This window comes from Lagopus leucura, unplaced genomic scaffold (assembly GCF_019238085.1).
Source record: "Lagopus leucura isolate 7727_CA_CO unplaced genomic scaffold, USGS_WTPT01 Super-Scaffold_702, whole genome shotgun sequence".
Taxonomy (NCBI): domain Eukaryota; kingdom Metazoa; phylum Chordata; class Aves; order Galliformes; family Phasianidae; genus Lagopus; species Lagopus leucura.
The window spans coordinates 4,102,566-4,127,102 of record NW_024962254.1 but is presented as its reverse complement, the minus strand read 5'-3'; the positions used below and the strand labels follow the sequence as shown (position 1 = coordinate 4,127,102).

General features: G+C 38.7%; 1 protein-coding gene across 1 annotated transcript in view; it reads right to left on the bottom strand.

Moving 5' to 3' along the window:
* Positions 1 to 24,246, bottom strand: part of LOC122175185 (disks large homolog 2) — a 737,856-nt gene extending 713,610 nt beyond the window's left edge. The window contains exon 1 of the mRNA XM_042862630.1: positions 24,015 to 24,246. Within this exon, the coding sequence (XP_042718564.1) occupies positions 24,015 to 24,134 (120 nt within the window). The 5' untranslated portion in view covers positions 24,135 to 24,246. The remainder of the gene's footprint in view (positions 1 to 24,014) is intronic.
* Positions 24,247 to 24,537: the final 291 nt, after the last annotated feature.

The window sequence follows — 24,537 nt, the reverse complement described above, 5'->3', positions numbered from 1 at the left end:
AAGGAAGGAAGGAAGGAAGGAAGGAAGGAAGGAAGGAAGGAAGGAAGACTATTACAGAAACTCAGTTTTCCTGTTTGAGAGCTGTGGGTATACAGGCTTGACTCCTTTGTTGGCAGAACTGAGACCTTTCAGCAATTAAATTCCACCTCCAGAGTTACTGAGGATGACATCACATGGAGCTCTGTTAGACTGTTGAATCTGTGATATTTGGGAATTGCAGTGTTAATAACAAAATTCCTGCAACCCACTACTGGAACTTAAAACATTAATGATTTTAACTAACCCGTAATTGCTGTGGGAAGACAGTAGTTTTCCCTGAATGACTGCTAAAGAGCACACCTCCTTTCCCTGCTTGCTTGGTAAGTACAAAGAAAAATATTTTACACAGGACAAAAACAACTGGGTGACATCTTTCATAAGTTAGACTTACTTTGTTTTATTTCATTTAATGGATTCGGTGTCCATGGAAGGGAAACAACCAGCCTATTTTTTCCATGGAGATGATATTTGATAATGAAGACTATTTCAATTATATGTGTGAGCTTAGTGTTTCAGATGTGATGACAAAAGTGCAGATCTGGAATACAGCCTGCTTTACCTTTCCTTAAGACTCATACCTAGTACACTAAAATCACTTAGAAAAATTATATTCTATTTCAAGGATGCTTTGCTCTGCAAATAAAACCTGAGCAAACTCAAAAGTTCTGATTTACAAGACAGATGCCATCTCACCCAACCCTACTACACAGAGTGGGGGGTTTCTTTTCCAGTGACTCCAAGCCTATGGCAGCTTACAGCCTGCAAACGGAAACTGAAAATTGTTTTCCTTAAATATTTGGATGAAAACTACAGACATTTAGGAACTGCTTCAAAAACAGCCCAGCTGTATGTGCACCACTCAGGTGGTGGTATGAGTGGACCGTCCCTCTATATTCACCACCCTCAAAGGCAGAGAAGTAGAGCTGCCAGGCTTGCAGGTAGATTGTGTCACCTTCTCTTATCCTCCAGTAACTCACTGCTGCTTCTTTTCTTACTTCTGTGTTTCCTCTGTACACTACAGAACTCATCTCCATGGTCATAACAGGTCCCATATTAAAGCAGCTGTAACTCCACAGAAGAAGAAATTATACTGATGGCTTAGCATACACACAACTCCTATAACTTGTGAACTTCAGCCTTGTGAAATTCATCAAGGCTAAGTGCAGCTTGCTGCACACAGCTTGGGGCAAACCCAAATACCAGTAGAGATGGAGGGATAAATGGATGGAGAGGAGCCACACAGAGAAGGACTTGAGGATGTTGCTGGATGAAAAATGGAATATAAACCAGAAGCATGCAAACTTCCAGGCCATAAAGCCAACCATATGCTGGACAAAGGAGGTGATTCTCCCCATCTGCAGTGCCATCATGACCTTCCACCTTCAGGGCTGCGCTCAGCTCTGGAGCCCCCAGCACAAGTGGGAAATGGAGCTGTTGGAGTGGGTCCAAGGGGAGGAGGCCATGAGGATGATCAGATGGCTGTGGAGAGACTCTTTATCAGGGAGCATAGTGATAGGTCAAGGGGTGATGGATTTAAACAAAAATAGGGTAAATTGGAATGAGTCATAAGGAAGAAATTCTTTATACAGAGAGTGGTGGAACACTGGCACAGGCTGCCGAGAGAAGCTGTGATGTCCTATCTCTAGAGTAATAGGCCAGGTTGGATGAGACTTTGAGCAATCTGATCTATAAGGTTGCTACCCTGACAGTGGCAGGGGGGCTGAAACAAGGAGCTCTTTAATATCCCTTCTAACTCAAGTCTTTCCATGATTTTATGATACGCTGTTTCCACTAAAGATGATAACTACTAGGAAACCCAAATATATTTAACATTTTTCTATGCTTCTACTGAAAAGCTACTGAAGCTGAAAAGTTTGTTCCTTAAGTATTCCTCTGCTATTAACATTCGTAGGCACCTGTTCTTCGGTTCATAGTTTAGTAAATGACTGACATTCTAGTTACAAGCTAAGTCAAAGTTCCCAAAGTTTACTTTTTGTATTCACGTGTATTCTAATATATACAAGTTTAAAGAACAATCCTAAAATCTTATAATGACTGCATTAATGACAAGCAGTTAAGAGCTGCATTACTTAAGATACCTAAAGTGTTGATTTTCAGTTAAAGCCAGCATGACTTAAGCTGGAAGATCAAGTAAATTAAAGAGTATGCCTGCTTTTTCTATCTAAACAGATGAGAATAAAAAAAATCACTAAAGCATAGCAGTAATTCAGCACTATAAACAAAATAAAGCAACATTAAGAGCAGTAATTGTTGTGGTAGAATAGGTACCAAGTCTCTTTAGTGTCAAAATTTCATATCCAGACACAGCACAAATGAGGAAAAATGGCTGACTCTTCATCAGGAATTCAATTGCCAGTTGTTCCATTTTACTATTTTATTTAGGAGAACAAAGTCCTTGAAAAAAGCAATAGTTATCTTTTAAGAAGTTAATTTGCAGAAAAGTACCATCTCCTGTTCACTTTTGAAGGCTTTATCACGTTAAATCACTTGCAAAATGAAAAGATGCAAGGATAACAATTTCTCACAAAAGACACAGAGAATTATTTGTACAAAATGAGCCTGGACTTCTTCATGAGCTTGTCCTAATAAGCAAAGTACATTTCATATTTCATCCATAGTAGCAGCAAAACATCACAGACAGAAGAAAAAATTAGACATCCTGTAACTCCTCTTTCCTAGACATATCATTTTACAAGATTCTTACTCAGCTACTATTTATAAGTTCCTTTTTTTGCCACATGGTACGTAATGCAGACTGATGCTCCATCTTTCCACAAAAGCATACATACATAAATAAGAAGTAAACATCAGCTGCCAGCACCAGGTGCCTGAATCCAGTTTAAATGCCCTAACTGTGGGAGTTGAGAAATTCCCTTCCCTGACAAGCAAAGAGTGAGCATCTTCCAGTTATTGATCTTTGTTTATACAAGGAAAGGTTTTGATTATCCTGAGATTTGATAAAAAGCCTAACTAATTCAACCTACCTTTAGAGGTTTAATTGAAAAATGCAAGTTAAAAAACACGCTATTATCTACTTTCTGCTCTAGTGTAATCCATCGTTTATAGTTGAGTCTCCCCTTCCAAAGAGATCTTACAGCAGCTATGATCCTAACTTAGGCTTCTTGATTTATTGAAGATGGTTGGAAGAATTCAAGAAAGTCTAAAAGCATTTCGAATCGTGCTCTGAAAGCATCTTGTCAAGTTTTCAAATAAAATCAGAAATTCAGTCTACATTTCTATACTTCCATACATAAAGTATGATTTGGGTAATGTGATGAAATTACTAGTTTTCTTTAATCTATCTGCTCTTAGCTCAACTTAGACTACGTAGACAACTTAGAGTTGGTGGGTAGGAAATGCTGCTACTGGTGCCACTGCTGAATGTGCCCAGTCAGGACAGTGAGTTGTCTTTTGTCATCAAAGGACTGTAAAGTTTTAACTCAACAAACTGCTTTCAACAGTACTGTGAAGACAACTGAAAACTCAAAGTTTCAGATTTCAAGCTGCATTTGCACCGTTGAATAACAGTTATAAACCAGAGAGAAATACAAGCGAAAAACAAATAGCTTATGGAGGTGATTTCACTGTTCTGAGCTCTGCCTCAGACTGAATAGTCAGATTTTTAAAAAGCTTGGGGCAAGGGAGGCAAAATTCTAATTGATTTTTTTTTTTTTTTAAGAATTTTAAGAATTTAGGATTCTTAAAAATGAAAAATAACAGTAGAGACCAGGGGCAGAGAGTGACAGTGGAGAAGCAGCAGAGATGAGGTGCTATGGACTGACTGCAGCCTCTATTCTCCATTTCCCTGTGCTCAGGAGGAGGTGGTAGGAAAGGGTGGGTGGGGAGAAGGGAGTTTTCTCTTTTAGTTCTCACTTCTCTAGTCTGTTAGTAAGAGGCAATATATTACACTAATCTTCCTACAACAAGTCTGTTTTGCCAGTGACAGTAATCAGTGAGCAATCTCCCTGACCTTAGCTAACCCTCGAGCCACTTTTCCCCATCAATTTAGTCTGTATTTTCTCCCCCTCTTCCCTTGAGAAAGGGAAGTGAGAGAACAGTGTGGTGGAGTTCAGGTACCCATGAGGGTGAGGACACCAACAGGTTCTTATTCTCTTGATGGTACTACTCAGAAGAAAAAACATTCTTTCCCCTTCTTTGCACTGTCTTACAAAGAATGTCAGAGCTTGAAAGGGGGTTGAAAGAAAACCAAACCTAATTGCATATCTCTTAAAACATCTGAGTCATAGCAGCAATTAGTTTAACGGAGTTGCCTTTCAGCCTAGCCTACAGACACCAATTTAAACAATAGACTTTAAAATGTTGCTTACCTTACAAATGTAATTACTTATTCTAAGGAAGATTCAATCTGGCCTAACTACTAGGCACGTAAGCAAAATCATGTATGAATCTTGCTACTAATATTCATCATTCCTGATTCTGTTATGCGCTACTGATGGTTATTACACTGATTTACTTATCTAGCTAAAATATCTTGTATGTATTACAATGCAAACCTTTAAAAGTAGGTTTCATAACGTAATATGATTTGAAAATTGGAGGAAACCACTGAAAGGAGGAAACCGGTCCTCCAAAGATAGATAAAAATAGAGAAGTGATCACACAAAATGATATTGTGCAGCGTTGTCACAGAATCATAGGATCATAGATTTAGCAAGGTTGGAAAAGACCTTCAAGATCATCCAGTCCAACTGTCATCCTAACACCAAAATTTCCCCACTAAGCCAAGTCCCTCAGTACAACATATAAATGTTTCTTGAGCACAACTGTCATACTATTCTATGAGTCTGGAATAGGCATTCTCCATTTGCTCAGAGGAAATGCGCTTTCCATGTGCCTCTGACTCTGACTCAGTGTTACTGAGACACTCTCATTAATAAATTTTGTACTGACTGCCTCAGGTCCTTGGTGCAACATCAGAGCAATCCACAAACTTCACATTATGCCTCTATGACATCTCCAAGACGCCCATTGTTTTCAGTGGGAACTTACCATAGGAAACAATTCAGTTGACAATGTGCTAAGTGGATCAGATGTATCTCCTTACTCTCACCTTGCTGTGTTGCTTCAGCAGGTTTAACAGGAGTAAAAAGCAGTGAAAAATGGTCTTTCACCACTAAAGTGAGCAGCTGTGACTCAGAATATATCAAAGCAATTGCTTTCTTGAGTTTTAAGGTATCATTCTTACTGAGTCAGCATTACTTACAAATCCCCAGCGCTTCTGTTTTCTGGATTAGGAACATGGAGTTATGCACTGTCTGCATAAGAAGTAGGCATGATGGGGTGAAGAACCATTGTGAATAAACCTTGAAATTACAAGCATTTGAAACAGAAAGAACCCAAACAAATCCCCTCTGCTGAGAAGATACAGTCAGTTTTGAATACAGCATGTGGCTGCCTTCAGTTCTTTTCTGTTTGTATTATGGTCACATATGATGAAATTAATTATAGAAAGCAGTATATGTCTATAAATAGTGATGTAATAAGTTACAATCCAAATAATGAAAAATATCAAGCATGTTACAGTAATATTCATGGCATAAATCAGCAATTTGTTCTATCAAATATGATAGGCAAAACAGTAAGAAAAAGAAGTAATGAATAATACAGGGACTTCTGGCAATTTTCTAACTGGGATAAATGAGAAGACGAAAGCTGTGAGCAACAAGACAATAGGACAGTTTAATTTATATTTGTGTCTTCTTTGTCCTACGCTACTGAAAGAGCTGAAAAGATCTTAGTGTAGCTAACAAACAGCCTCGGGCTTTGGCCTACAGAGCAGCCACCCAGTGGTACTGGAAATCTTTGCAAAGCCGTGGGTTGTTTTTGCACAGACTTTACAGTTGTCTTCTCCAAAGGCTTTTGGAAGAGAATCTTCCTAAAGCTGGAAAAAAGTCTTGAGAGCTCTAAAACATCTGTGGCGTTTTTATGTGCTGTGAAGTAAGCACAGAAAGGATGAAGATGTTGCCCAAGTAGCCACTAAAAGAAGTTTTAATTCTGTATGGAATTATTGCTAATGTTTCTAGAGCATTTTTTCCTTACCTGTAGAAAAAATACATTTTGAAATCTCTGTGAAGAGCTTATTTTAAATTCATGAGCACTTCATAAAACCATAATGACCCAAGATTCAGACTTGAGGAACAACTGGTATTTTTTTCCATTGAGTAAAATCTAACTTCTTATTGCTAGAGGTTCCCAACCATGTTTCTACTGGAGCTTATCTACTAAATAGATTAGCAGAGAGAGATTTGATTTCTCGCCACACACAATTACTATCAACATTTTTTAGACGGAATCATTTTTAACATTTTAATGCTTTGATTCCTTCCAAGTTTTCTTCTTCTTCCAGACAAATAATGAACATTTTCTAATAGCATCATGTCTTGCAGCATGATAATACATTTTCATATCCCATCTCAACCATCAACACAGATAAATGCTGCCTCCAAATAAAACTCTCCCACTGAAAAGACTAACAGCTGTTCTCTCTATTCACCACTTGAGTTTTGTTTTTTCATGGCATATTTTTTTCTGGTTAGCTATCATGTGAAAGGTGTTTTCACTGATAAAAGGTGATAGAAGGTGTCCTGGGATTAGACCAAAACTGAAAAAGAAAAAAAGAAATAATTGCCAGGCTACGTAAGGATACAGATCTTGCTGACAGAACAAGGTCCAGGGAAGATAATGTAAGACTCAAAAACAGATGCAATTCTATTCTGAAAGATTTCCATTTACTCTAATTCTCCTGTTCTATGATGACTGGAATGCTACATTAATTACATCTGGCATAATATATATTAATTTAAGAATAAAGAAAATTTATTTGAAGACTGTAAGGATCCTAAAAGGTTCCTGAAGGAACTGGCTGATGCATTTGACAAGTCACTCTCCACCACTTTCTAAAAGTCATGGTTGTCAGGTGAAGGTGACTGGAAAAAGGGAAACATCACTCCAATTTTTAAGGGGAAAAAAAGATGAAAAGGGGGTGGGTTGGAAATGGATAATCTTTAAGGTTGCTTCCAACCTAAGCCATTCTGATTCTATGATCTGTACATATCTTTTTTGGAAAGACATTTTCTAATATAGGAAAATAAGTCCAGGTAATCCGAATGTTTTCACGAGAAAGCAGCAAATGATTTGACCCATAAAAAAAAGTTACTGTGACTCTCAGTTCAATGTCTGCATGAGTGGCTCAATCAGTGCTACCCACAGGAATTTTTAAAACTTTTGAATCCTTTCAGTTTTCTGTTTCTACCGTGAACATTTGCATCCATTTTTTAAATAAACATTTTGAGGAAGGCTTTCTCGTCTCTACTGCTGTACATGAAACAGTATCATGAAATAAAGTAGGTTGGGGTATTTTTTTGTCCTTCATCTTTCTTAGTTTTTTGGTGTTTTAATGTAATCTACACGTATTGATTATTTATTCACCATGTTCACAGAATCACAGAATCACAGAATCACAAGGTTGGAAACAACCTGCAAGATCATCCAGTCCAACCATCCTCCTGTTTCTATTAGTACCACAAGCACTAAACCATCTCTCGTAGCTCCTCATCCAGGCGCCTCTTGAACACTGCCAGGGACGGCGACTCCACCACCTCCCTGGGCAGCCATTCCAGTGCCTGACCTCCCTCTGAGAGAAAAAGTTTATCCTAATATCCAACCCAAACCTCCTCTGGTATAACTTCTGGCCGTTTCTTCGTGTCCTACTATTTGCCTGGGAGAAGAGGCCAGACCCTTTTTCACCACAACCTCCCTTCAGGAAGTTGTAGAGTGCAATGAGGTCTCCCCTGAGCCTCCTCTTCTCCAGACTGAACAATCCCAGCTCCCTCAGCCACTCCTCATAAGACTTGTGCTCCAGTTCTAAGAATGTTCTAAGACATGGTGTGAAATTCAAAACAGGGGATAAACCGCTGGGGCAGTACTGTACATGCCTTGACCATGGGTTTCTACTGATGAGCTCTATGCAATCATCAGAAGACTTTGACAGATATCTTCTCCTTTTCCTGCTTCAGATGGATGATTGACAGGAAGAACAACACAAGTCTTAGGGAAATCAGGAAAACTGACTACTCAGGGAACTGAAGCTCAGCTACTGTCAGAGCCTCTTTCACCACAGTTCTCACATGTAGTGCGAGAATCACAGTTGCTTGAAGTCTCATTAAGAAAAAGTTACGTGTAGAAAGAAAGCTGATGATGCAAATCTCCATGTATTCCTTACATTTAAATTTTCAGAATAACTCCCAGAACAAAACTGGGTGTGCACGTATATGGTAAAGTCACAGGCAAAGTACCAGTCTACCTTCAGGCCATATCTATCTCACAACATAACTCCATGTGAAAGTCTCTAAGAAAACAAGAACTACACAACATCCTGAGCAAAATCTGTCAGCAACAGCAGTGAAACATAAAGTGATTTCCTAACAACATCACTCAGATGGTAACTGTTATGATGATAGTCACAGAAATAACTGTTTTTCCTAAGGCAAATTCCACTGCTTTTCCACCTGGAAACACATATTTCTTGAGTTATATTTATTTTACTGCGCTTGCAATTAGTTCTTCAGAGGCATCAAGCCAATATTCAATACAGTATCAGGTTAGATGTACTCTGAAGTCATAGAATCATAGAATCATTTGAGTTGGAAGGGAACCTTAAAGATTATCTAGTCCAACTCTCCTACAATGAATAAGAACATCTACAGTTAGATCAAGTTGCTTAGAGCCTGGTCCAGCCTGACCTTGAATGTCTCCAAGGACAGGGCATCCATGCGTGCCAGCATATACATTGCATTCATGGCACTCATTACTACTGATACAGTACTTTTTCTTACATGGTCGGGACTGCATTTTCAAACAGTTATGCTTGTGGTACCTAAGTAAATCTCAGAAGCCCTCTGCCAGAATCTTAAACAGAAGGAACAGAAAGATAAACTGAAGCCAAATGTACTAGAGGTTAGAAATTCCCTCAGAGAAATGGAGGCTGGTTCTTGCTTGCTTGTTCTGTCCAAACCTTAATTTTCAAAGACTATTGTTGAGGGATTAAATTTCAGCACTGCTCTTAAAATATTTTTTCCCTAATTATTGTATTAACAGAAGACACAAAACTGTCATAAATCATCTTATTTATTGGCTTGCGTCTGGCAGAGAACAGTACCAGCTGCTTCAGAAGAAGAACAAGAAACCTGAACAACAGCAGTGTAATTTATGTAGTTTGTACATTGGAGCATGGAGTACATATTTTGAATTCATATGTCACTTTTCCTTCTTCTCTTCTTCAAGTCTTTCCAAACTCTCAACTATTTTGTTGCTGAGTTCCAGTGATGCATTATTTATTTCTATAGCATCCCCTTTCATCAGTTTTAGGAGTGTTGCCCTTCAGCACCATGGAATGGCCCTTTGGTGGAAAGTGTAGGAAAACTTCAAGATAGGAAGAAAATACATGTTCTTCCTACTGTTTAGCAATATAGTCTATTAACTCACTGTTTACTAAACAGTAAAGCCTCAAATTTTAAAAACTCTTATCCTGGAAGCCTTTCCTCACTAGTGACCTTCATATATATAAAAAGAAAGAAGCCTGATGGAATTTTCAGATAAGTACAGTAAGTTTGTTCTTGCTCTAGGATGATAACATTTCAGATCCAACAAGTAATTACAAAAGAAGGGGGAAATCTCCTGCTTATTTATTTTTAATTTAAACAGGAATTGGTATTTCCTGGTAAAGAAAAGGAGGAGAACAAAGTGACTTTCTCCATGAAAGAAGGAATTAAACAAAACATAATCTTTCCTGATGTACAGGAAGAAACGATCAGCAAATGAGCTTAGTTATTTGAGGGAGGAAACTGCTGAACACAGGAAACTTAAATGAAAAATACAGTTTTCCAGCTGGTGAGGCATGTTATTACTAGAGGTTTATGTAGGAATGGAAGTTTTATGCTCTATTAGTATGGTGAGGGAAAGGCAAGGGATAAGACAGTGGCAAAAGTCACTGCAATAATGATGAGGAAAAAGCAATGGTCCCAGGGTCCCAGGGTCATGATGGAGAAGAAGAGGGGGGAAAAGCTGCAGTGAGATCACCACCAGAGTGGTAGAAAACCACAGTACAATGGGTGTAGGTTCAAAATTAGACACCGTAACTACCTTGCCTTCTTGCTATCATTTTCTTCAACACAAAATGCATTGATATAGCATGAATAGAGCATTACTTTGATATAGCATCGCCTTAAACTCACTATATAAAGGTAAAATCTCAGAAGTATAACAGTCAACTTCTGAGAGCCACGGGAAGGAAAAATAAAAATAAAACCTTGGAGGAAGATCTGGAAGATTTGAGGCAGTAAAGGTAGCAGTTTTTTGCGCTGCATCCCAAGGTATTCACAGAAAGATATACACTGCAAGAGAAACAGGCAGTATTTCAATGAAAAAATATCACTGGAGGAATCAGCAACAGCGTTGAAAAGTATTGTTCCATAGATAACTTTGATGTAAAGCCAGGAACTAGCATCAAATGTCAGCTGTGGAGAGATTGTGCATGTGCGAAGAAGAGACAGTCATGGCAGATGCAATTTTGGCATAATAAAATGAGTAAGACCTGAATAAACCAGGGAAACCCAGAAGTGACTCACTGCTGTTTACAGTTGGCAAGGAGAGACAAGAGGTAGCCTCTTGGGTCCTGAGGAGGGGCTGAGGGGGTGTTCTATGCAGTCAACTGTAAGATCAGTGCCAAGGCTCTTTGTGCTTTGAGGGTTAAGCTGTCTGCGTAAACAATCATTTGGAAAAAAATATTACAGTTATTTTTCCTTTTCCTCCCCACAAAAAATTGGTTATAGGTTGCACAATGCCTTAATCTGTATAACGCTGAGGGCATTGCTACTGCAGCCCTTCACGTACCAGGCTGCAGTCAGCTTTTCCCTTTGATGCATTCCACCTACACACCCCGGTTGATACAGCAGTACCTTTGCTTTCATGGAGCAGACACACAGAAGAGATTGCTCATCTGGGGATACCTCCACCACTTTTCTTCTGGTTGACTATTGGGGAAACACCTTCTTTTTTCTGCTTCATTTTTTTTTTCATTTTTTTTCTTTTTATGTTAGTGCTGATGTTTGCCACCAGCTATGGACCATACGAAGAACATTTCTGTATCCTTGTTTCATCATGCTTTGTGCAACAATATCCTGACTGGGGGCAGTGCATGCATTAATGATTTATCAGCCTGTCAAGAAATCTTTAAACATTTTTTTCTGTATTGAATGTATGAATTCCCATAAAAACAGCAAACAACATTCTCCCTTAGCTTAATACCACTAAAACAATTACATAGCAACAAGCTGTGACTTACACTTAACTCTTTTTTGGGTTGAGAGCTGTTGCGTTTTCTCTGTCAAATAGACTGACATAAATACACACTTAAATATCCAAACTTTTGTAAAATTTGGTCTGTTTAGATCATATGTCAACGTTTAAATCTAGCTTGAGGTAATCTCAGAGTCAAGTCAAATGTTTCAGTTAGATGGCTAATGTTAATTACAAGGGCTGTTCCAAATGTAATGCCTCTTGTTTTATCACAACATCATATTGGTGGTACAGTAGCAGATGTTGACCCTTCCCACCAATATTCCATTGCCTTTTGTTGCTGTGAGACAGATGGCAGTAGGGGAGCAGTCTGACAAAATGATATCTGACATGGAATTGTGTATGAATCCAAGATGTGGAACTGAATTCCTCAATATGGAAAAAATTGACATTCATCGACATTTGCTGAACATTTATGGAGACCAAACAATATTAAAGACAAGCTTCCAGAGAGCCATACATAGCTGTCACACTGTGAAATGAGGAGCCTCTCAACCACCTCATCCATGTAAATCAGCAGATTATGACCAGGCAACTGTGTGCAGAGCTGAATATCTGCTTCAGTGAGTTGGAAATGATGGTGGCAACATTAGAATATCTCAGAGCTTGCACCAGGTGGGTCGCACGAAAGCTCACACAGGAACAGAAAGAACACTGTATGCAAGTTTTTCAGGACCTTTTGAACCAATATGAGGCTGAAGGTGAATCACATAATTACAGGTGACAAGATTGTGGTGTCACTACTATGAGCGAGAGTCAAATCAGCAGTCCATGGAGTGGTGACGTGAATTAAAAACTGAAGAAAAAGTTCAAGATGCAGCCCTCAGAAGGTAAAATGACGTACGATATTTTTTGGGGTAGGAAACGGGTGATTCATCTGGACTTCCTGAAACTCTGACATACTACCAACTCTGACCAGTAAATCATTACACTGACTAAGCTGAAGGTTAGAGCTTTCAAAGTCAGGCCAGAGAAGAAGGCAACCTTCCTCCTGCAACACGATAACACAGGCCCCATAACAGTTTGAAGACCATGGATTACATTGCCAGTCTTGGCTGAACTGTCCAACCACACCAAACATGCAGTGTGGATTTGACCCTTCTGACTTCCATGTGCTCAGGCTTCCACTGATGCAGAACTTCACAAGCCCAGACTGCAGCTTATTGTTCACTGCTGGTGAAAATGCATAGCTGGTGGTGTCAACTATTTTGAAAAGTACTTTACTGTACCTGAGAATTAGCTCTATCCAAAACTGCTGTTGTGCTTTTTGCATCTGTTGTAGTTTCCATGGAAATAAATAGGAGGTATTACTTTTGGAGAGACCTATGCTTCTAACAACTTTTGACGAATTTGAAATTATCTTAAACAGTCCCTTACACTTGAATTGCTTGATTGTTTTACCACTTATATAGCAAACGTATAGTGGACATTTTGTACAAATGTTTGTTAATTAATTCTCACTCAATATCCTCCTAGGGTGCAATAATGTATCTATTATACCAGCCTTTTCTGGTGAAACAATGGAAGCACTTCAGGGCTTCTGGGATCACACCTACTTTTGTAGGCCCATGTTCAGTTTTTCGTCTTGCATTTCTAGCCATGTTTACCCCCCAGTTTTTGTGTTCACTTTGAGACTTACAACATTGGTCATTTGCATGATTGTGAATCTAATTTACAATAAGCTCTATATGTTTTTCAGCTATGTAGCTTTATAAATTCATAGAGACCAAGCTTGTAGGAAGGTGAGCCCTGAATTTTTTCAGCTGACATGCAGGTCAATCTATGTGCTCCATCTACTTTTCTCCTTTTTTTTTTTTTCTCATGCCTTTGCACCACAAAAGTCACACTGCCCTCAGAAAGGAGGCAGACCTAAGTGTGTTCTATTTAATCTGATCTCACATAATTTTAGAGCAACTAAAATAAAATACAACAATTGAGCATCTTTGAAATAATGGTCTGACATACCAGCTGGGCAAGAGGGAAACAAGCTGCAAACAGCTCAGTTCAATTACTCACTGCTTACTTTTTTAATATTAATTAAGTAATTTAGAAGCAAGAACTGAGACAAAAACAAAGAAAAACAAATCAGATGATCTCATTGTCCCACTAGTTCTTGCTTTTGCCTCATCTCCAGGGCATGTTGGCTGACCCTTCGCAACAGTTTGCTCCTCCTCTCACATTTTAATGTCATCCTTCTATTACATGTAAAAGGAGAGGAAAGAAAAAGTGCCCTGACCAGCATTAACAATCCCATCCTCGCTGCTTCGAAGGATGGGATTAATTTGCCCAGATGGAAATGTCTATAACAGAGAGACCTGCATCTCAGCTAGTCACCTAAGCTCTCTCTGGTAAATGGAGAGAAACTGGCACTTTCAGGACAAAATTAATCTCATCTCCATGTAGATATTTAAACTAGGTCATATGAATCATGCCTCAAAAGAGACAATTCCTCTGTGCTGACACTAAAGGGAGCCTGAAATCACTAGATACAGATGTTTACATCAGTTATGTCTAAATTTAGGTGAGCTGAATGCCACCTGAAATTCTTTATAGCGCTCTTTTGCTTTACTGGTAAAATTACTTTTCCTTACTCTCCCATTACACATGTAGTTGGAAACAAGCACGTGGCCTTCATCTACCATTCACTGCTAGAAAAGAAATTTTTCTTAAGAAATTGGTAACATCTCAAAATCAGAATGGAGTCCTGGGCAGCCTGATCAGGTGAGTGGCAACCCTGCCCAAGGGTTGGGGGAGTGGAACTGGATGGGCTTTAAGGTCCAACCCAAGCTGTTCTGTGATTCTATGATGAACCTCAAAGAAAAGTGCAAAGCCATGCCCCCGGGGAGGAATAGAATCAGGCAGCTGAATATTCCAGGGGCACCCAGTTGGAACCAGCTCTGCAGAAAAAGACCAGGGGGTCCTAGTGGACACCAAGATGAACACTGGCCAGGAATGTGCCCTTGCTGCTAAGAAGGTTAATGATATTCTTGGCTGTATTAGGCAAAATATTGCCAGCAGGTCAAAGAGGTGATCCTTCCACTCTGCACAGTATTTTTGAGGCCACATCTGGAGTACTGTATCCAGTTCCAGCCCCCAGTGCAAAAGACACACAGATATACTGTAGACAGTCAAAGGAAAGCCCACAAAGGTGATGAAGGGATTGAAGCACGTCTACTCTGAGGAAGGGATGAGAGACTTTTTAGCCTAGAGAAGAAAAGGACTGAGGGCATTTGATCAGTGTACACAAATATCTGAAATGAAGTTGCAACGAGGACACAGCCAGGTTCTTTTCAGTGGTGCCCAATGGCAGGCAAAAGAGGACCATTGAAACATAAAAGGTCCTGCCTGCATTTCAGTTTTTGTTACCTTGTGGATAACAGAGCACTATCAAAGATTGCCCAGAGGGGCTGTGGAGTCTCCTCCTTGGAGATCTCCAAAACACAGCCAGAAATGATCACCCTGTGGTGGGTATCCCTGCTGGAGCAGGGGTTGGACCAGATGGACCCAAAGGTCTCTTACAATATCAGCCACTCTGTGATTCCTTGAAAAGAACAAAGGGATATAAGGGTATAAAAGTGCTGGTGAATGCTGGAAAGAGCATTCTGACCACCTCTTAACAAGAATTCAAGTTCATTTCTTCAGTGGTCTAGAATAAATGAAATCATATTTCCAAGTCTTCATATTTTCATTTTCCAAAGGATCTATGTAATGTGATTTTATTTCTAATAACATGATGCGTTATATAATGTCTATTTACTGAGTTGCTGACCATGAACATGGCCGTGATAATTCAAGGATATAAGTGAAGATAAAGGGCTTCACTTAGGTGAACTTCCTATGTGTTTCAATCACTGAATGTGGTCCAACAAAAGAAACCAGTTCTTCCATGCAAGTTTTTTGTTGGACATAATTTATCTATTCAATTCTCCATTTTAACTGGGAGGTCTGTATTTTCCAAGAAGATCAACATTTCAAAAGTGTTCCTGACTTTTGCTTCAGGTTCAGTCAGAAACTGATTTCTAAACAGACACCCAGACAAAGACTGGAGTTAAAGAGATTCATTCCTTCCAATTTCTATTATCCTATTTATGGCTGTATTCTCAAAAACACTTAGCATGAAATTGTTGATAAAACATATATTAAGAAAGATCTGAAAGAAAGACACTCACGTAATGCCAGGTTAATGTAAAACAGATCCTGTCAAACTAACATGCTATCTTTTTTAGATGGGATTACAAATTTGGCTGACAATGGTAACAATATTAATATTACATACTTAGACTTCCGTAAATCATTTGACATGGTGCTGCATGACATTTTATTAAAAGCAAAATCAAAATGGCATACATTAAATGGATTAAAAAGTGTCTAACAAAAGAATTCAGAGAGTAATTACAAACAGAGCACTTGATCAGCTGTGTTTTGTGGGCTCCTCAGGGATCAGTCCTGGTCTTACGCCTTTTTAAATGTTGATTAGGCTGGGACAATTACTAATCAGATTTAGAAATGACAGGAAAAAAAGTAGTGTGATAAATGGTGCAAAGAAGGTCACGACTACAGATCAATGTATTTTTTAACACAGACAGTAATAAAATCCTAACTTTTGGAATAAAAAAAGCAACCCCCTCCTCACAGAAACTATCCAGAGGTACAGTGTGCTGTAAAGCAGATGGCAGCCCTGGCAGATACAGGGTAGAACAGGAATCCCCAGTGCAGCAGTGAGGTTGAAAGAGCCAATGTTACCCTGGACATACACATAGGTACCTTTACAGTGAGCCAAGATATTCATTACTTCAACACAGGGCTGCAACTGCTCCAAGGCTGTGTCCAGCTGTGGCATGCACAGATCACAAAGCCTGCCATGAAACTGGAGAGAGCTCAAAGACAAGTCAGGGGAGGGATGAGATCGCTGGCAATTGTGCTTTGTAGTGAAAGATGCCAGGAGCGCTGTTTATTTATTTAATCAAAGAGATGATTAGGTGATGCTTTCACAGCAGTCTAGAGGAGTTCATGGGAGGAATAAGCCTTTGCAGTGAAAACCTCAGTCTAGTGGATTAAAAAGTAGCAGAAAAACCTGAAAGTGACACAAAAACTGAAAGACGAGAATAAATAAATTCAGACTAGAAATATGGCATGCATCTGCAATAAAATAATTAGCCCCTGGAATAATACAGGTGGAACAGTTGTGAAAGTTTCTCCCACATGGGAATTTAGAAATATTTTTCTTGTACAAGGGTATGGCAGTTGCCAACAAATGTATCTTCTCCAAACAATCCATAGTAGTTTTACAGTCTGCATTATCAGACTGGATTAATCATGGTTATTCTGTCGAACTTGAAAACTTGGCCAATGATTCTTGTTTGCAAATGAAAAATGAAGTTTTGAAAGCAGATCTGGAGCAGGCTGAGAATCCTGTCCAAAATTTCAGCAGATATGTGTGAAGTAAGTGTCATATTTTCTTCACCTGTCCTGCAAGTTGGATGAAAATGTTTGTCTGAGTTTTACTTCTACAGTTAATCCTCCTTTCCTAAGGTTTTAATGATCCTCTGTGCTATCAGAAGAAGGTGAGCCTTTCCAATTACTTCTCTTCAAAGATTTCAGTTTGAAATTTGAAAATTTCACATCTTCATTGGAAGTGAGACTAAAACAAAAGAAGCTTATGCTCAGGTTTCTTTGGTTTGATTTTCTGGGATTTGGACTCTGTTCTACTTGTCTTTTCAGAAGAACTCTGGAAGCTGTGCAGCTATCAGGAGGATTTATACTATTTCATGTGCTCAGATCTCTCTGGAGACGCATGGGGAAATATCAGCTACCTCTGAGAAAACAGTGATGGCAATGCTTTTAATAATTTGTTATTATTATTGCTATGGAGTTTCTGTATTAGTCATTATTTTGTTTTAGGGACACAGGTGGAATGCAGACTGTCTGAATGCGCTGCAGAGTTCATTTCCCCAGTGTGCATCCACAACTGAAAAAATACCAATTCTTCTCTTCTACTATGTCTTCTCTTCTTCTGAAAGACAATCTCCTCTCTCTCTGTCTGTAAATTTACCATGAAAGGAAGATGGTGAAGGTTTCCCCCTCCCAAACCAGGTACAATCATTTCACACTTTCCTCCCATTCCAAAAACGTGGGGGGCCAGATATGAACAAAACATCTCAACATTTCCAATATACACCCACAACCAGTAACAACAAGAGAGGACACATGTTTGAAGATTAGCTCTGGAAAATGCAACATTCCATTCAATCACAGAACCTGGACTATCTTGTCTAACTTAGCATGAGCAAATGGGACAGAAGAACGATGAAATTGAAAGCGTGTGTAGTTAGGAGATAACTGCAACACACTGTTTGGCAGCCTCTAATTTTTGCTGGTTATTATCAGCTCCATTCATTCCTGCTTAATGATCTTTTGCATTTTTTTCTCATCAAGGTGGTAGGACTCACAAGAGAAAGAAAACCTTACTTTTGCCTGAGACCAACATTTCGCATGCAGCATTGTTGCCAAGATTGTTGATCTAATATCTCCACAAACATAGTGTCAAACAGGCACTGGCATCTTTAGTACCCAGAGCAATGCTATCAGTGTTGATTTAAGACTAGAGCATTTCATTTTTCATCACTTTCATATAAACATAAAATTGTCAGATATAGACATGTTATTATAGTTACTTGCATATCTTAAAACCCCACCAAATTTATGTTTACAGTCCTAGATCTTTTCAATTCTTCTCCAACAGAAAGGCCGGTAATGTATCTCTGATAAGAGTAGCACATCAGATAAGCTCTAATGAGCCCACATTAGAATGGAAGATACAAAATATTTTTGTTGGTACTAGCAGTATCCAGAAATTTCTGAATTAACAACAGCTTCTGTATATTCCAGACAATATTTTTATGGCTAACCCTTCTAACTTTAAGTAAGTATCCTATATCACCATAGCACAACACTCATATTTGCTTCGTGTTCATAAAGGATTTGGCCTTAGCAGTGGAATTAACTCCTTACACTGTGATCTGCACCTTAGCATCTCTGTACCAATTCACTTATTTATAATGACCTTTAAGAGAATATTATTCTGGCATATAGGCTAGGTAAAGTTCCACTCTATCTAGAAAACCAGAACTGCTGCTCTGTTTTTAATTTATTACTGCTTTCATTCATTACTTGTTATGACCATGTGTCATAAATCAACACTTGAGGATGAGCAGTGTTAAAGTACATACTTAGGTATTATAAATGCTTGCAAATCTGGGCAAGGCTGATTTCAGAAGTGGGAAATCAATCTTAAGGACTCAAATGATGTATTTCTTATTCAGAAAGAACTACTATGTGAATTATATGAGACTTAATTCAGATTTTTTTATTTACCAAAACTCCTATTAGCTTCTCAGATGTGATTGCAAAAAGTGGGCTATAAATGAGAACTTTATCTTTCTGCCTTTAAGAGTGGGCAGCAACAGTATATTTTAATAACAGATACAGCAAACTACCAAAAGAAATAAATGCTGTGGTGCTATTACAGTTGTATTTTTTGAGAGAGTTCTCTTTGTAGAAGCATGTCCAAGTGACAAGTAAACCTTTCTTGCAATGAGTTACCTCTTCCCTAATATTCTGCCTTTATTTAACAAAAGAATTATAGCAGTGCAAAGTTTTTAGCTCTCAAGGTCAGATTCCACAACTGTTAAACAAATCCCTTATAAAGTTTACAATGTTGCTTATTTTATAGTCTAAGCAGATATTTTATTATCAGATAAGAGGATATATTACAGAAATTGAGCCAAATATTCATAACATTCATGATACTATCCTTTGCCTTATCTCCAAACCAAATGAGGTCGAAGTTCTACACCAAATTTATTTGCTTTCTAGCAATAACCTAAATTTCATCTTGGTGTCCAGTACTAGAGGAACTGTGCTTTGACCTGCCACCTGATTTGTAGTTACTACTATTCATCTATGAGAACACTGGGCCAGACCATGTCAGACTTCATCATAAGACAAAAGGAATGATTAAAAAACTTCTGAGTAGAGCGGTTTAAGAGTCTATTCTTAATTAAAATAGGGAAAGTGAGAAAACAGTCTTTCTTGTTTACTCCTTTTACAATCTTGTATCAAAGCCATTTGTGTGACTTCTGAACTGTTCCTCACTTAATAGAGGATGGTGTGTGGTGGAAGACTTGAAGAAGAAAAATATGCATAAGAGAACAGGCACTATATTTGAAAGTCTGAGAGAGCTGTGAGTCCAAATCCCTTTGATTTCTTTATAAATTCCAGAATCTATCTTCCATATGCAAATATAATACTGCATAAGAACATGCTGTGGCAATATAGGCTCAAGTCTGAAACATTCAGAAAGTCTTTTCCTTTGGAGGACCAAAGCAATTCTTGGTACAGGTGGTGAGGTATGTGATCTACACAACTTACTTAAGTAGCTACATCATTAAAGTGTACAGGGAATGGAAGAGTTACAGCTAGGTGTAGAAATGTGGACAGAAGTTGGTAGCTGAGCTGGCTTTTGTGATATTTTACAGCTTTTGGTGATGAAACACTCTGCTATTTAGTACTACAATTCTTCTGTCTTTATTAATACACAAGCTAACACTGCAACTGGAAACTCCTCAGTTAAGATAATAACTTATGTTTTTGAAAGGTGGGACAAGAGAACAGAGAAAGCTAAAATGATCAAAGGATGGCAGCTTCCAGCATCCTCCATGGACTTAAGCTATGCTGTGTTCTCCAACAGGTCCTCATCATCACCTGAGATACTCAAAAAGGGACACTTTGGGGTCAAAATTTCAGTCATCAATCATATCATGGTTACTGTTTGACCCAGTGTGCTTCTAGCTGAAGCACAGGAGATAAAAGGGAGCGTATGTGAAATACTGTCACCATCACTGTGTCCCAAAGTTCGCAGCCAGAACAAAGAAAGGCACTTGATCAACCCAGTGTTCAGGCAGGAGCTCAGTTCTGTGAGGTGCCTTAAACTCCTGCTGAACTAAATCTGAACCTCCTGAGAAACCTTTGATATCTCAGAAGGGGTATGGATCTGAATCCATAACAAAAATCTCCAATCTTTAAGTTCTGTTGGCCTCAAAGTTCTCTGCTGGCTGCTGCTGAGAATGAGGTGCTTCTAAGTGAGAAAATCCAGTGCTCACATTGCGTCCCACACTACTGTACCAATGAAAGACATCAGCTCCACTTCCCAGGCTCCCAGTAGAAGCAGATGTGCTTCCCATAAGACCCTCAATCTGTCATCCAGAAATAGCATCCCAGATCCACAATAAAATGCAAGAACTACACATACAGTTCACCAGGGGAAGGGGAAGGAAAATCTCCTGCAAACTTTTAAGAAAAACAAGACCCTGCTCCATAAAGGTTTTTTGAGTTTGTCTCAGGCTGTGCAACCTAAATATTTGCAATGTTTCCCATATTTTTACAAGAAATACTGCTAATACTGAGGGAATTTGAAACGCTTATCTAAGCCAAGAACAGAAAGTTTTTAGTGGCAACCAGTAATAATCACTTGCATATAAATACAGAAAGCATTTTCCAATACGCCATGGACACAAGCACAGCTGCAGGTATCTGTCATTGGGCAGCCCCCTGCCACAGTCATACTGCAAATACAGCAACCAGAGAGGGGGACAGCACCTTTTCAGACATGCTGCATGTTTATACAAGAGCACTTCTGATCTTGAAGGCACTGCTTTTAGTTTTTAATTCACTGGCTTCTGTGCTCATTTGTGCTACCTTCCACTAAGGTGCAAGATTGTGCAGATATGAGAGCAAGAAAGAGATCAGTTAAAAAGACAGAAATTCAATGGTGTTGCATCTAGCAAACAGGCAATGGTGAGCAGTAGTTAGATTCTCTCTTTTTTTTTTTTTTTAATTTAAACTGAATTTAATTGTTAAAGTGTGGGTCTACAGAAATTCTGACAGAGAAAGACATTTGCCCAGAACTTCTCAGACGTCTTCCTCTTTTGAAACTACTGTCTTTGCTTCTGCTCGGGCAGAAAAAAAAACAGTTCTTCACACAGGAAGGTACAATTTCATGGTCTGTACTGTTCTTCAGTTAACTGCAAACACAGAATTCAACCAAGAATGCGTGGAGCAGAGCTCTTTTTTCAAGTCTGCATATGCCAACCAAGTTCATATGGGCAAACAAGAAGCAAGAGTCCTACCTTGAACTTGAAAAATCTGCTTTCTCTTAAGCCATAAAACGCAGCTGCCATCAGAAACAGACCCAATTGCTTTTTCTTTTTCTCTTTCCAGGGCAAGCAAATCTATTTCCTGTTACAGCCTGTACTTAAAGTTTAATTCTATCTTATGACTTAAAGACTAAAATATTTGAGAACCACTGAGATTTTTCCACCCGTTTAAAAGGGGAAAAAATAAAACTAGAAACAGATGTTTTATAATGTATTTCATTTATTTTGGCCACCCATAAAGCTGTGGCTTATGTTAATGCCAACTAAGTTAAAAGCAACAGAGTTCTGCAATGCATTTTAGAATGACCGGGCATGGGAAGTACCTTTCTATAAACTTCTATTTAGTAAGTAATTTTTTATGTCAGAAAATGGGCATAGGAATTACTGAAGATGTGAGTGGCACTGCCATACTTGGGTAGTATCCCTCCAGGGATGTGCAAAGCTCTCCTACGTTGTTATACCCCACTGCATAGCCTGGAAAGCAGTTGACCAATGTATATACAGGAAACAGATGGGTTGGATGAAATTTAAACAACTGAGGACAATGTCCTTAGAACAACACCATGTAAATAACAGTCAGTATGTTTATACTGCATCTCAAACAATTATTGCAGAGACATTTAACAGCGAAAGCGGAAGATTTTCTTCTTATTCATATTCATATTCTTATTCAAACAATCAGCAGACTTGGGCTAGCACAAACCTTTCACTTTCTTCGGTGTTCATGATTGGAAGCAAAAGCATTTCAGAAGTGAAACTCATGGGGCTCCTCACAGCTGCAGTGGTACTTACTGATAAAGGTACCTTATAGAACTTAAGGTGAAAATAGTTATGTTGAAATTTCTCCTGTACCTATTCTTATTTAGACTGACAAATCACTGCTGAACAACAGACCCACTTTAGCAGAACACCTTCAGCAAAGTACTGCAGCTTAGGGACAGAAGGAGCAACAAAGAACAATTGGTCTCAAAATATTTCTTTATTGACAATTTGCTGCAAAAAACACCGGGCTTATAATGTGGATATGATTTACCAACCTGCCTAAAACATAGGAAAAGCATAAGGACAATGGCTGTATTTTAAGACAGAACATCATTAAGTTTTAAATAATTTTTCTCAGCTTTTTTCTCAGCTTGCTATCTGAATATTCAAAGAAAATATTTTCCCCTTTACTCCTCAGAAGAGATGCAAAAAAGTGAACTGCAGAAGTTAATTAGAAAGTAATAAAATATGAAAGCTTAGCAATTCAGTACAGCAACCAGCAGCACAGACTTTGACCACAACCACAGAAGCAGATTCTTAGAATAAAAGCTTCTAATACAAAATATCTTTTTAATTAAATATCAATACAATTATTTTGAGCTAATAATAAAATATGAACTTCATTATTATCAAACCAAGTGCAAATACAGAAAACTCACTTTAATTCAGGGGCAAGCTAAAAGCAGTTTAAAAGCAAAATATCCTTAAGAAGTATTTCTCCAGGCAAATCAGTTTATCCATCATTTGACACACTCATTTGAACTTGAAAAAGCCAGAAAGCTGAAAGTAGCTCCCCAGTATGTTGACTGAGGACTGTAATTCATCTAAATTATGCAACTGGATTCCCACAGCTGGCCCACAGCTTGGCTTAGAGCTCAATTCAACGCCAATGATCCTGTCTGCTAATATTGTCCTACTCTCAGAGAAGGTAATACATTCAGCGACTTATATTGAAGTTCTGACACTAATTAACAGAACAAGCAAATGCTGACATGAGTGACAAATGCTGGTTCATAGTTACTGCGAGACCAGTGCTGCCAGCTGGCATTTTCTGTAACACTTTGCAGTAATAATCTCTTGTTTATTTCTTAGAACATTGCTTATAATTTGTTTGTATGCATTTTGTTTTCAGTTAGAAACAAATCGGGACACAAATGCAAAACCAGGAACAGCAACGAGACCCCGATTCCCAGACAAGTAATCAACAAGAAAGCATGCAAGCAGCATCACCTGGGCGATGCATGGGGACCACAGTATAGGAATTCTTATCCTATATATAAGGCTATGTAGCTTTGCACAAACAGCCTTTGGCTTCTTGTCTCTGGCCTACCTGGACAGTAGCAAAACATGTTTATCAGATATACAAGCTCAGAACCTGAGCAGCAAGCAGTTAAAAACTGAAGGTCACTATGCTGCAAAATTAAAACATGCTTCTATGCTTTAGCAATACAGACAACGATAAAACAAAGCCTCCACAACCACCTGTAATAATATGCTTGTTCAGCCAGCAATTCCAAAGTACTCAGCAAGACAAGGTAGACATTTTCTGCAGCTGGTTTTACATGTACATTCCTGCCAAATTGTTGTCTCGTCTCCTCTTACCTTCACATTAGTCCGGAGTGCACAGTAACATGCAAAAAACATTGCAGTAAACAAGGAGCATATGGACCAGTATTCAGCGTCTCTGCTCTGCACAAACGGTACACACACGATCCCGAGCATGTGCTACTAAGGAGCATCCGTTCCCTCTGTCAGTTTGAAAATGCATTGATCTCTGTTTTTCTGACTACAAAAAGACATGTCTTGAAGGCACTGAGTGAAAGCTACATAGCTCTTCGTCGACTATATATAGCAAGGTGCCCAGTAATTTCAATTAGCAGAGAATTCAGCAGCTGAAACTTGGACCTCAGTTGCTTTTCCTTCCAGCATTTTAAATTCGGGGGGAAAAAGGAGGGGGAACTCACCCAGAGGGGAAAGGTGAGGAATTAAAATGTAAGCAGCAAGTTGCTTATATTTCCCCCTGGCTTTGATGTCTTCTTTTCAATATTTTACAAACGTTATACATGGGAAATGAATAAAGGTTTCTCTGCCAATTCTGAAATTTACTGTAGATTCTGCACTGTTT